General features: G+C 44.5%; 1 protein-coding gene across 4 annotated transcripts in view; it reads right to left on the bottom strand.

Annotated features, from left to right (window-relative positions):
- Positions 1-14,208, bottom strand: part of LOC102024131 (phospholipid-transporting ATPase IB) — a gene marked incomplete at its 5' end in the record, with an annotated part of 454,403 nt that overhangs the window by 287,662 nt on the left and 152,533 nt on the right. For all 4 annotated transcript variants that reach the window (XM_005406335.2, XM_013505503.1, XM_013505504.1 and 1 more), the window contains 1 exon segment: positions 2,514-2,686. In XM_005406335.2, coding sequence (XP_005406392.2) covers positions 2,514-2,686 — 173 coding nt within the window.

Raw genomic sequence — 14,208 nt, 5'->3', positions numbered from 1 at the left:
GCGTGTCCAAATATTATCCTGAGTACCTGTTTTTAATTTGGGCAGAGGTACATATGTAGGAATGCAATTATTTGGTCATATGGTACCTTATATTCAACTTTTTGGGAGAAATAGCTTTTGGGAAGTTCTCCAAAGATTCTGTGTCAAGGCGGTATTAAGAATCACTAATGTATAAGATGGACAAGGCTGTAGGAACAGATGGAAAACATAAAGAGAAGACATGAAGTGAGAACATGACAGGGTCCGAAGTAAAACTTGTGAAAACAACATACCAGAAGCTGTCAAAGCCTGTAAAGAACATGGTAAAACAGGGATGCCCACCAAGAGAACCCGTCAAGGGAGAAGCCATCAACAGCAAATACTGAAAGGAACTGGAAATCAAAAAAGGAACTAGAAGAGTCTACTGCATATGGCAAGAAGACACTCAGGTACATTGGCCTCACTGAGGACCTCATTCCTAGGCACTTGGACATACACAAAATGCAAAGAAGGCCAATACTATAACACACTTATTTGGTATTTACACTTATGGGCAAAGAGCATGTCTTTTCCCTTTGCTCTCTCATGGCACCTAAGAATGTACAATGCAAACACCAAGCCCATAATCAAAATCTTAGCTCGACCAGTTAACACCTGAAGAATTACTATGCCGAAATCCCCGCCACCTACAGCAGTAAACTTCGGGAGAGTACTACCTGGTAACTATTTTACCGACTCCATTACAATCTTTCTATGATTTTTTTATACTAGCACTCAAATTCAGGACCTTGTGTTTGCCGGGCAGGTGCTGTGCCACTGAGCTATATCACCAGCCCTCTTTCTACAATTTTAACTACACAGAAAATATTTGAGGACAGCAGTGAATAATTAGAAAAACTATTTGATCCTAACTTCAGCAAAACACTTCATAAATTCTTACACTGTTCCCCTTTCTACTGCCTGAAATCCTGCTTCAGTTTAAAGATACTTATCCATTTTTATATGGCATTCACGGACTTCTGAATCAATATCGATATGAAAATGTATAATTACTTCACAGAAATTTAAAGTTTTTTCCTTGTGATTAGAGAAAGGGGTAACTCTTACAACTCCTACGTTGTAAATATGAAAAATGATAAGGTTGAGCTTGTGTTTGAAGCCACATATTAAATTTAGCTTACGTTTAAACACTCACTGAGCAGAAAGTACACACGAAGTGTATGAGTGCTTTTCTTTTAAGTACATGTTGATTTTTTTTTCATCTTAAGTATGAAATCAGCCAAGAAACATTCCTGAGAACAGGAAAACAGTCACCTTCCCAGATTCGCTTTTCCAATTAATGCTTGTATTTTGCAGACACAGTATTTAATTTGAAATTTCCTCTTTCTGTGCCAATTGCAGAGTGAACTACTCACGGTGATTTTAGGCACAGCCTTGTATCACACACAAAACACCAAGAACACAGCCAAAGCAAGAGGAGAAAAGATGTTTTTCTGTAGTATCAAACACCTGGCAACAGAAGAATATGTTCCCATAAAGCCTGAAGGCATTCCTGGCTCGCCCTGGAAAATCCAGACGGTTGCATTTTGATTCCCCTTTGAAAAACTTTATAAGGTTTGAGCATGTTCGCTTTGAAACACAGTTCACCGGACCTCCCTATGATCTTTCTGTTTATTTCTGTCTGCCAGCACGCAGGGAGGCTCCTTGACCAACGCGGTGGCTGTGGGGAGGAGTGACCACTCAGGATGACTGCAGGCCCCGAGGTGGGACAGACAACCCTCAGTGTTGAGGAGCTCATAGATCCCAAGTTCCCGCCCACTCAGAAACTTCACACCATTGACACCCCCCAGGGAAAACTACGAAGGCAACAAAGAATTTCCCCACCACTCTTCCGACCTTCTGGCTACGCTCGTGTTCTTGGCCTTTAGTGGCCACTCGTCTTTGCAGGAACAAATTTTCTTTATAATTCTGTCTGACTTTCAAATCCGTATCAGAACGGGAGCCAGTGGTCAATAGAATGTAACGATGTCCTATGAACACCCTCTCAGACTCCATGAAGAAGGAACAGAGACTTCTGGTTGGAACCTAACATAGAAAGTGGGACGCAATCAAAGCTCCTCCTTAATGGAAAAGAATGCCCAGGAGGCATCAGGGAACAAGCACCAGAGCCTCCAGGTCTCAGAAGCCAGCTCAGACGCCGGGACAACGGCCACCTAGGTAAGACCCTGGTAGCGGCTCACTTTAGCCTGAGGCAGCGTGTTTGAAGTCTACTCCCCACTGTGGGTACTGCAGGAAGCCTTGGCTCCACTGCTTTTGTCTCTCAGAAGACAGCAAACCAAACCAAGACGTAAAAGCCACAAAGTGCCCTCCACAAAATCTGTGAAGCGCCAGGCAAAAAAAAAAAAAAATCCTATTTTTGCTTAGTGCTTCATTTTAAAATACAAAACTGGAAGCCAAGAATTCCCACGCATTGATCTCTTTCACGGAAACACGGGACATAGGCGCGGCAGCACAGACAACCGGCGCCACCCCACCTGCAGCATATGACGGCTTTACAGGAGAGCGCCAGGTCCAGGAAGCTCCTGCGGACCTCGAAGGACAGCGCGTACTTCAGGGTGTGGCCGTCTATGATGAGGGCCACGTCGTTCTCCTTGCCCAGCAGATTCCCCAGGTCCGCGCAGTGCTGGGTGATGGCTGCCCGTGTCGCCTGAAACGAAAGCAGAGAGGACGGTTGGCGGCTTTGTGGCTTACTACCGCAAACGCAAAGCCGAATCCAAAGCAGCTGCGTGACAGGCAAACACGCCCACTGTAAGGTGAAATAGGCAAAGAGTCAAATCCAGGGCACTCACGCATTGCAGCTCCCTGGAACGCTGCGATGGTTTCATGGGGAAAACGTCCTCCTAGTGAGATCCACCTGACATACCCAGTAACTGTGTCCAGCTGGGGCTCACGGTTGGGGTCCATGGCTGACCTAGTGCACCCAGCGATTCTCCCCCGGAAGTTTAACTGCCAAGGACCTAAAGGCTGCCTTTCTCTCTCCCTTCCCACTGCACGCACACATTATGTTTGGTTCACCTGGAATAGGGAACATAATGTGCTTTTTGGGGAAAAGTAGTGTCACAGGAACTTCAAGGGCAAACACCAGCTTGTCTTCGGTTTCCATAGGGTAATTTTTATTTATTTATTTATTTTTTTGGTTTTTCTCTGGTACCGGGAACCGAACTCACGGCCTTGTGCTTGCCAAGCAGGCGCTTTGCCGCTGAGCTAAATCCCCAGCCCTTCCATAGGGTAATTTTTAAAGCATCCAAAGATACCAAGAGATATAAAATCAACACAAAGGGGATTCATTTCTACTCCTGCTGAGATCTTCAGATTAAAGCATTCTCTCCATGTATGATCAGAATAAAAAGGAGCTCATCAACTTCACATGTTATAGAAAATATCTAACTGCCAAAGACATTGCTACCAGCCTAAGCAAGTACCTTGGTGTAGCATCTGTTGTCAGGTGGAATTAAACCATAACAGCACTCAAGATTAAAATAAAGTGACATCTGCATCTTCCCCAGGAATGGCTACCTATAAATAGGATATCTAGCTCAAATGTAAGAATGCAGTGTTGGCTCATAAAAAAACCCCAGTTTATCCATATCAGGAGGCAGAAAAGTTCATGCAAAGTGTCGTCCAGATGATTGTCCTTCGGTTATTAGGTTACATTAACATGCAATTTATCCAATGATTACATCAACTGTGGTCTTATAGCCAAGTGTTCAATGAGCAGCAACCTTTCTCCCTCTACTTAAGATGAAGACGAGGCGCTCTTGCAAAGTGGAAAACAGTTTGCGTCATCTCCCTGCTCAGTTTTTATCCTCAACAAGAAACTTTTGAAAACGCAGGAGGTATAATTAAGACGGATGCGGTCTAGAGCCCGGTGCTGTGGCCAGACCACCTGAGATCCGTCCTAACTTTCCACTATTTCCTCTATGACCCTGCGCAAGCTGCTTAACCTCTGATGCATAAATGGAGCTAAAGATACTTCAGAGCGTGTTGTCATGAACAAACGAGCTAATCAGTGTCAGGCGCTTAGGCTTGATCAATTCTTTTCCCTCTCACTATTTATTCATTAGGAATCACCTGTGTTAACTGCGTGTGGTGACACATGCCTGTCATCTCAGCACTGTGAGAGGCTGAGGCAGAAAGATGAGCGTGGGCCTAGCCTGGGAAACGTAATGATGTAGTGAAACCCTGTCTCATAATAAAAAAAATGTCTGGGAATGCAGCTCCGTGAGAAGGCATCGGTATAGTAGCATACTACAAAAAGAATGGAAAGACAGAAGGAAAGGAGTGAGGAAGGAGGGTAAGGAGGGAGGGAGGAGGGAGAGAGGGAGAAAGGAAGGATTGACTTCCGGTATTAAAGAAATCACCAACAAAGTGACAAAACAACCCACAGAGAGGGCAAAAAAAATTTTAACCAGTTGTTGACATTAGACAAAGGACTAAACTCTAAAGTTGAGGAAAGAGTTCTTTTTTGTTGTTTGTTTGTTACTGGGGATCAAACTCAGGACCTTGTGCTTGCCAGGCAGGTGCTGTGCCACTGGGCTATATCCCCAGCTGGGACTAATATCTATTAGATATAAAGAATTGAAAAAATTGGACCCCCCAAATTTAAAGACCCAACCCAAAAATGGGCATCAGAGATGAACAGACACTTCTCAGAAGATGTACAAATGGCAAATAAATACATGAGAAAATGTTCAACATCACTGATCATCTGAGAGATGCAAGTTAACACAACTCTGAGATTATATCTCACTCCAGAGAGAAGGGCTACCATTAAGAAATTAACCAGTAGCAAATGCTGGAGAGGCTGTGGGGAAAAAGGAGCCCTTCTCCACTGCTGGTGGGAGTGCAGACTGGTTCAACCACTGTGGAAATCAGTGCAGAGAGTCCTCGAAACACTAGAACTAGAGGGACCATTTGACTCAGCTATTCCCCTTCTTGGTATCTTTCCAAAGGAATTAAAAGCATGTATATCACAGTAATATATATGCAACTCATAGCAGCATAGTTTATAACAGCAAAATCTTAGAAACAACCCAAATACCCATCAATTGAGGAATGGGTAAAAGAGAATGTCTTTTTATACAATGGAGTACTACTCAGCCATCAAGGATAAGTTTGAGACATTTATAGCTGAATGGATGGACCTTGAGACCATCCTCCTAAGTGAAATAAATTGGACACGTATGTGTAAATATCACACTGTCTCTCTGGTATGAGAAACTTACAGTGTAAATAAGAACCAAAATGTGTAACAGATATTGTGAAAAAGGAAGTAATTATTCAAAGGGAAAGGGAATTGGGTGAGGGGCTAGAAAGGGAAAGAAAAACTGAGGGAAAAAAGGATTAAAATGGAAAATAAAGATTTGTAAATAACGGGGGAGGAGGGATTGAAGAGAGGAGAGGGGAATGGGAAGAAAAGAGGAACTAAGATACATCATGTGCAGGTGCAAATTCCCCACAAAAGAATGTGATCATTGTGCATATCTAAATTGCACCAATAAATGCAATTATTAAGAAATTAAATACGCATACATTCTACTTCTACATATGAATGCCTCGTTGATAATGCTTTTTGTAGATATAATAGTAGATGAACAATGAATAGAACAATGCACTGAGTAAAGTTACATTGGCTTTTATTAAAAATGAAGACAAGGTTATTGTTCTCATTGTTACTTATGTAGTTACAAATACCAAACGAACATCCTAGACACATCTACGCTTATCTGTAAAAACCACCTGCCTTTTAAAATTTGGAGGCAAGAAATTCCTCCCGCTTAGAGAAATCCCACCTTGACAGTCAGTAACTGTCTGTCTCACTGGGAACTCAGACAGGTTTGGACAACTCTGCTAGGGGTCAGTGAGTTGAGGACAGAGAAGTCTCCTGAGAAATATGTCACTCAGGGGTGGAGCTGGGGGTGCAGATTTGGCCGACAGACCACCCTGATGCGGCAGCAGCACTCGGTCTACCCCACTGCTTTTCGCCCGTTTACTTCCGCCGTGGACAGAAGCGTGGATCCAAAGGGGAAAACGTCAAGGAATAAAAGCCCCCGAGAGAGACCATGCCCGTGTTTCTTTGTGGTTGCTGTTATATTTTTTAAAGCACGCCTGGCACAAGTGAAGATCCACAGAATCATATCAGAAAGGCCACCTTCTCTACTGGGGATAGTTCCATAGCACGCACAAGGATAGTCTGTATTCTGGGGATCCTTGAGCATCAGAAATGGGGTCCTGTGGTTTTAATGTGTCCCCAAAGTTCCCTTGTTGGAAACATCATCACCAATATAGCATCACTGCGAGGTGGGGCCCAGGAAGGGTGATTAAATCAAGGAGGGCTCTGCCCTCATGGATGGCCGATGCCATTATCTTTGGAGTAGGTGTGAGGTAAAGCCAGGGTCATGCCTGTTCTGTGGGGTGAGCTGGCTCTCTCTCCCCTCACCCTGCCCTGCTCCCATGGATGGCATAGCACCAAGGCCCTCTCCCTCACCTTGGACATCCCAGCCTCCAGAACTGTGAGCCAAATGAGCTCCTATTGTTTATAAATGACCTACTTTGTGGTGTTCGGTTATAGTAGCACAAGCCCAGTAAAGGTGTAAAGACTGAGAAAGCTACGTTCCTGAGATGTACAATCCCCACCCTGTAGAAACGTAGGGAGGAACTCAAAAGGCAGCTGGATTTTTAAGCAGGGGTGGGGGATGACCACAGGGAAACGTTTGTGGCCACTCTTCCCGAGAGCCTCCTACTCCCTCACAGCCTCCCACAGCTTGGGAAACGCGGGTCCCACCAAGTTGTGCTTTCAAATTGAGCGACAAAATGTGCTACATGAGCCATACCTCCCTTCTTCTGTAGAAACCCTAACCCCAGTGTACTGGTATTAGAATGTGTGGTCTTTGGGAGGTGTTTCGGTTATGAAGGTGGAGCCCTCATGGTGGGGTTAGTGTTCTTGTGAGACAGGAAAGAGTCGTCTCTCCTTGTCTGCTTCTCTCTCCCCCAACACGAGAGGACACAGCAAGGAGTCTAGAAATGACCGCACCTTGGTCTGGATGTCCAGCCCTCAAAACCATGGACAATACATTTCTACTGCTGCAGCCACAGAGGAAATGGTATGTTGCTGCAACAGCTGGAGCAAAGGCAAAGGCAGTGAATGGTACTGGCAATGCGGTCCTATTCTTGCCATCACGGACACTTGGGCAAAAGGACATGGCTTGGCTCTCCAGCAACAGAAAACGCAAAGTCAGGGTGAACGCAATGCTTGCTGTCACGGTCGGCGTCTGGAATAACATGAGGTAGCAACTCCTGTTACAGGTGCACACACAGCACAGGACAGAAATGTGGGAGAAGACGGCTGTCTTGATCTGGTTTGTGCTACTATCACAGAAGCCCTGGGTCTGGGACATTTATAATGGACAGAAATTTGCTGGCATGGCTCCGGAGGCTGGGGACTGCAAGATTAAGGGGCTGGCATCTGGTGAGGGCCTTCCTGCAGTGCCACCGGACAATAACAGGGCAAAGGAAGAGAAAGACAGAACAAGAGATCACACTTGAAGCTCAAATGAACTATGATTCTACAATTGGCATTAGTCCATTCACGAGAATGGGGTCTTCATGGCCTAATAACCACTCATTAGGCCCCACACCAGCATTAGGGACTAGGGTTCCAACATGTAAGCTTTGGGGGACACGCGCCAACCACAGCAGTCCCTCCGTACACTAAGGCGCAGTGGCAGGAGGCTGGGCAAGGCCTGCAGGAGCTGGGTGTTTGTGGGGCTGAGCGGTACCCTGGCCATTTGACCTGCAGTCTGTGTGTATGGTGGCCACCTGCCCCCTTTGCGATGGGACAGCCAAATATCACTAAGTTACACTATACCAATAAAAAACTCACATCGATATTCTGCTGACCAGGGATTTTCTCACAGTACGGAACATTAATAGTTTTCTTAAGCAAAACATTAAGCAGCCACATGTTAGTTCGCTGAAGTCCTTACATCAGCCCCACTTACTTTAACCAGCCACCCCAGATACAGTTATTGCAGCAAGCTTGCTCCACTGGTAATAAAATACCGAGCATATGTATTTCATGTAGTCTGCCCTCATAAGCCTTACAATACATTCAAGGTGACAAATACACAAAATTAAGGATGAAAAAAGGCAAAAGGCAAACCTAATATTCTCCTATGAGCAGAATGCATACATCACCACTGCGACAGCCCGGCCTGTCTTGGCTCATGCCTGCGGTTGGCTGGAATTGTGTTAAGTTGTAAATCTGATAAAAGCAGAAACTCCCTTTGCCCGCCTCTGTTCATGCTAACCCACGGCAGGTGCTCAGTACGTGTGCTGGGCTCACATATGAATTGGTTTAAGTCTTGGTTCTAAACATTTCCTTATAATATGTAGGAGAGGTCACTGATGGGTTGGAGGGCCCTTTCTAGTGGACGTCCACCTTCCCCGTAAACATCACATGACACTTTCCTTTAAAATGATGGGTTCTCAATTCTTCTCTCTGCTTCTATCATGGCCTTTTTGCCATCAGCTTGATGTTCCACCCCAGTCTTTCCTCACTGGGTCTGCTGAGAATCCCTCTTTTGCACTGGAGATTGAAAACCTCTGCTACCACTAAACCCTCTGGAGACCCACCCTTCCAACTCCGCCCCTGACCTGCCCCCAGCCTCTGCTTTCGTTTTAATTCCTACACGTTCCATGCCCACTCAGCAATAATCTTTGATCAAACCCAGACTGGCCGGGCTCACCACACACGTGTGGAGGAATATAGGTCCCTTCTGTGCAGTTCTCCCGCCAGCTGATGGAAGGTATTACTATAACAAACAGTTCCTTATTCTCAAATGAACTATGATTCAAAAGTCTATTTGTAAGGTAGTTATTGGACACTTAGAATCCATTTTCCCAAAGGAACGATGTTACAAATTGTGGTTGGATCCCAGGGCCTGTTAATACCTATTTAGCCCAGTTGCTAAAATTTATACCGCAGTCTCTTATTTTAATAAAAAGCTGATTACTAAAAGTCACAATAGACTGAGCTGCCATGAGGGGCATAGGGTGTTGGGGCTGAGGGATTTCAGTACCAGAAAGACAAGAAACATCCCCAAATTCTTAATTAGAATATGTCTAATCCTTAATTAGGTGTTAATATTGAACTATGTATTGCCAGCTGTTCGTTCGTGTTCTACAATTTCATTTTCCTTTGTAATTAAAAACACACAATATGATGCCGAAGTGAGTGACTATGACTGATGACAGGCCCCTCAGACACACTGACCGAAGTCTGCCTTCTTCCCAGTTGTGTTCTGTCGGGAACCTTGCATTTCTTATCACAAGGTTGGTGCTTGCCTTTGAAGCTCAAGTGTTTAAAATAAAAATGCTCATAAACACCATCGATGGCACACCATGATCTCAAGGGATGGCTGTGCACCCACTTTTACAGGGGCTGCTCTAAAGTTCACCTGGTCCCTGGGGTACAGTGGGGACAGAGTCCTGCTCCATCATGTGCAGACGGAACTCCTAAGATGGTTCCACTGCTGATCTCTTTCAATTTAATAAACAAACCAGGAGAGACGAAAATTTCTAGAACCTGTATACATTCTACCACTGTGTAGAAGACAGGACTGTTTCTTCAAAATCACACCATTCCAAAGACAGTGCCATATGTCAGGGCAGAAGCCCCGCCCTCCATGAGCTCAGCAGGGCCATAAGGGATTTCTTGGATGCCATGGTAGCAACAGCTGCTTCAGCCCTTGCTTTGATGTTCTGCAAATTCCAAGGGGCTCCAAGCTGACCGTGCCGAGTGCGAGGCTGGTTCAGGTTTCATTAGCAGCACTTCAACCAAACCAAAGGCTCCAAGCCTCCAAGTTCAGGAGCAGACGCCCCACTCCCGAATTAACCCCGGGTGCAGGAGTGTCTAATGACTGAGCTTTCTCCAGCCCACAGCTGCAGTGTGGGGCTTCTCCCATTCTGTCCATCTATTTTTCCTGCTTCTTGACAACTGGTGGCTACATCTTTTTTCAACATCTCCCCGCCCATTCTTCAGATCCTTCCCGCTGCCCAGCCGTTCCTACTCCAACAGCTGCAGTCATCACTTTCCTGCTGCTTTCTTTTCCTTTTGTTCTTTAAATTATCACTGTCACTTCCAGTACAATCACAGCTCCTTCTCCACAGCACTAACATGGCCAGTGCCTCAGTGTTTACGGGATTTAGTGAATGTAACACGTTTGCAAGGCTTAATACACAACTTTGAGACAGCAAACCCCTGCTGCGCTGGCCCAGGCTGCCAAAGCAGACCCGGAAGGAAATGCATGTGGTCTCTGCTGCCAGCGGCTGGCGGCGGGCAGAGCTGGACCCTTAGCGCTCTGAGCGTCTGCTTTGCTTTAGTCCACGAATGGATAGAAGAGATCTGTACTAACTGTGTACGTTTTCAAGGCTTCTTATCATAGTAACAATTTCAGGGACTCCAGGAGGATAGCTCACAAGCAGCAGCCCAACAGTTTCAAGAGATATTTGGCTTCTTGAGGATAAGCACCCCTAAGTTACCTTTTTCTATTGCGCCCTTGATTTCAAGCTTCCCTTCAGCAGTCAGGCCTACCTTCACAACACGGTGATTCTGATTTTCAAAAAATTCGTATTTTCTCAGAGCACACTAGTGTAAACGCCTCTACATTAGTCTCTACTTCACTTTTTTTTTTTTTTTTTTTGGTTAATCAGAATTCTTGGGGTACAGTTAACATACAATAGAGCTGACCCTTTTTAAAGTATATAATTTGAGAAGTTTTACCAAAATACATAGTCATGCAATCCCTACTACCATCGAGATGCAACACATTTCCAGCATCCCCAAAGCTCCCTCCTGCCAGCCTGCAGGCAATGCCCTCCCTTCAGTTTCATCTCCTGGCTTCTGTCCCCACAGCTCTGCCTCTTTCAAAATGTCACACAAACAGAATCGTAGTTTGTGGTCTCCTCTGTCTAGCCTAATCACGCAGCCCAAGGTTTTGAGATCACCTGATGCTTTTGCACATATCAATAGTTCACTCCTTTTTATTGCCAAGTGATACTCCGATATATGAATACGCCACAATTTGTTGATCCACTCCTCCATTATAATATGGTTAAGCTGCGTACAACTTGGGAATGTCATGAATATATTATGAAGATTTGTGTACGAGTCTTTGCACGGACCTCTGTTCTTAGCTCTCTTAGGTAGAAACCCAGGACTGGAATTACCTAGTCATGCCATCCATATGACACAAACACAGCCAGGGCAGGTTTGACTCACCAGAAACTGCAACTCTTTCCCAGAGCAGCTCTGTTTGGGGTCCCAGCAGCCATGTGTGAGCTTCCCCGTTATTCTTCATCTCTACCAACACTTGCACCCCTTGGTCTGTAATCTTAGCAGTTCTGGTCTGTAATCTTAGCACCCCCTGGTCTGTAATCTAGCAGGTAGTAGTGACACAGTCCATGGTTTAACTTCACGCGTCTTGACTAATAGTGTTTGACATTTTTATTAGATTTTAATGTTTTAACTGATAAAATTATGTTTATGTACAACATGATGTTTGGAAATTTGTTTATATTACATAGTAGCCTAAGTTAAAATAAATAATATGTGCATTACCAAATTTCTTTTACAGTTTACTGAATTAAATGCAATTATACTGGCTGGGATTTTAAAGTATGCACTTCAGGCAAGCGGGCTGATTCAAGTAATATATTCTGTGTAAGGTAAGTGTGGTGGGTTGACAACTGGTGGTCAATTTGTAACACCCAGCTGAACTTAATAAGTGTGGTGCTGGGTGTGGGAGGCCCACCTGAGGGTTGCTGCCAGCAGCATAGGAGACAGAACTGGAGCAAAAGAAGGAAGGCTGTTGGGAGCTGGTAGAAGCTGTTGGGAGCCTGTTGGAAGCTGCTGAGAAGCTGTAAGGAGCTGTTGGTTCTCTTGGAGGAGCTTGTCATGCTGGCTTTCCCGATGAACTTGGCTGTTCTCATCTTCCAAGGAGCTCGGGACCTTGTTGTCACTGAGAATGGCGATGGTTCATTTTGGGGAAGCTCTGTTCCTCACTTTGAGCATCGCTTCCTGGCTCCAGAGGGGAAGATGGTGCACTGCTCAGTCTCAGGACTTCACTGTTGCTGAGGATGGCTGTGGTACTTTTCAGGGGAGCTCTGGTTCTTACATTGAGCATCGCTTCCTGGCTCCAGTGCAGGTCCCTCAGCCTGCTAGCTCAGATCCTTCATCCCGCTGACACAGACTTCCTAGCTTCCACCACTGACCTTTGGGCCTTCCAGCACAGATCCACGAAACAGGCCTGCATGAGACATTGTCGTGGGCTCTAGGCCTTCAGTTGGATTCGTGGGAAGCATTATTATGGGCTCTAGGTCTTCAGCTGGACTCATGCAGGACATAACCGTGGGATCCAGGCCCTCGGCTGGATTCTTTGGTCTTTAGTGTGTGGACAGATTTCCCGCACTCTTTTGTATATCATCCTTTGGGTGACTACTATAAATAATCTTATAAAATGTGTGTTCTGTGTTCTATTATTTCTCCTTGCAAAAAACCCCAAACCACAGCCACAACAATAAGCAGCTGTCCACACTGGCCTGTCTGACCTAAGAATCACGCTACCGGCTTGTTGGGACACTATCTTCTTCATCTTCTTTTTTTACAGCTCAGATCTCTAAAAGATCCACATTTTCCTAAAAAGGCATGCCAGACAGTGTTAAAGGAAAGATTCAGAAAGCTGGAGCATGAAAGAAAACCGGCAGTGGCTGCTAATGAGTATCACTTATAAGAAAGAGACTATTTATTCACTTAGGCTCCAGAGCCCAGAAAGCTTGAAAACTGTCAATCACCACTATTTACTGAAAGAAAATGTGACCAACAGTTTTGACAGAGTTCAGATCACTGAGGTTAAAAATACCCCTTGAAAATATGCACTTCTTTTTACTTCTAAAGAATATTAAATAGCAAACCTCGTATGTTTAATTTATTTTCTTACCCCGAACTAGATTTTTACTTTAGTACTAGGAATCATCTTACATGCTGGACAAACATATTCTTGAATAGCTGTATATAATAAAATCTGAAAAATAACTTAGATGCTTTAAGAAGAGGCACTGATTCATTAGAGCTAGACTGTGGGTCCTTTCTGTAATTTGTGAGTGTGAAATTCTTCTTAGAGAAACCTTTGTTCTACAAGAAAATTATTTCAAAGTGTGACCCTCCTGCAGGAAGAATGGGAAATCAGCACTTGTCAGCTGTCACTCAGCCGCACATAAAACAAGCTCCCTAATTCCACGGAACAGTTGCTTGTCACACATTTGCCCCGACTGGAGCTCGGGAAGTCACGGAAGCTCTGGGACACAGTGAATCACCGCCGCTGTTAATGTTATCATACTAACCGGGAATGCTTTTACTACCAACTTCAGCTTCATCACTTTTAGAGTTAAACTTTAATTTTAACCCATCAATGACACAGTCATTGCACTTACTATTTCTAAAGTCTCCTTGGTTCTTGAAAGCATTTCAGAGCGCCCCAACCAAACATAATAAGGACTGAAGTTAGAATTAGATAAACTTCTGTAGAGGTTAATTTCTAGACAAGTACATCCTACAGAATTGTCTTAAGCTCTGTGATTAAGTAGGCTGGGTAAATTTTAGCAGAGGAAGACAGAGCACTATTGCCCTCTTTAAGATCTGCCTTTGGCTCATGGCACATCCTACATGGCACAAAGCTGTTTCAAGGCTTGATGTACTCATCTGCTTAATGGGCATCTCCAAAAATATAGACTAACTTTTTGATGCCATAGAAGAAAATGACATAGTCATTTTAAATTAATTATTTAAATTCCTGCCCCTTGGGAGTTAAAACTTTTAACTTTAATATTTCAAAGATACAACCAGGGTGCTCACTCATTTTGAAAGTGCTTGGCTCTCATAGTAATTATAATGTGTCTAGGCTGTGTTTAGCCTTGTGCAAATAGCATATAAAAGCGGTGAAAGAGTTCTGAAAGAGAAACATTAAAGGGAGATCGTAAAAAAGTTTTCCAAATGCATGTGTGGCAGGTGTAGGCCGTGTGGACAGGCACAGATCATCATAATTACCAAGAGTGTGCGACCACAGGCTCACATTCGGTACCTTGTGGGAAAAAGGCATAGGAAAAGGGCTG

Source organism: Chinchilla lanigera, unplaced genomic scaffold (genome assembly GCF_000276665.1).
Source record: "Chinchilla lanigera isolate Chin_1 unplaced genomic scaffold, ChiLan1.0 scaffold00096, whole genome shotgun sequence".
NCBI classification, from domain to species: domain Eukaryota; kingdom Metazoa; phylum Chordata; class Mammalia; order Rodentia; family Chinchillidae; genus Chinchilla; species Chinchilla lanigera.
Note: the sequence above shows the minus strand (reverse complement) of the source record. Positions and strands in the feature narration are given on the sequence as shown.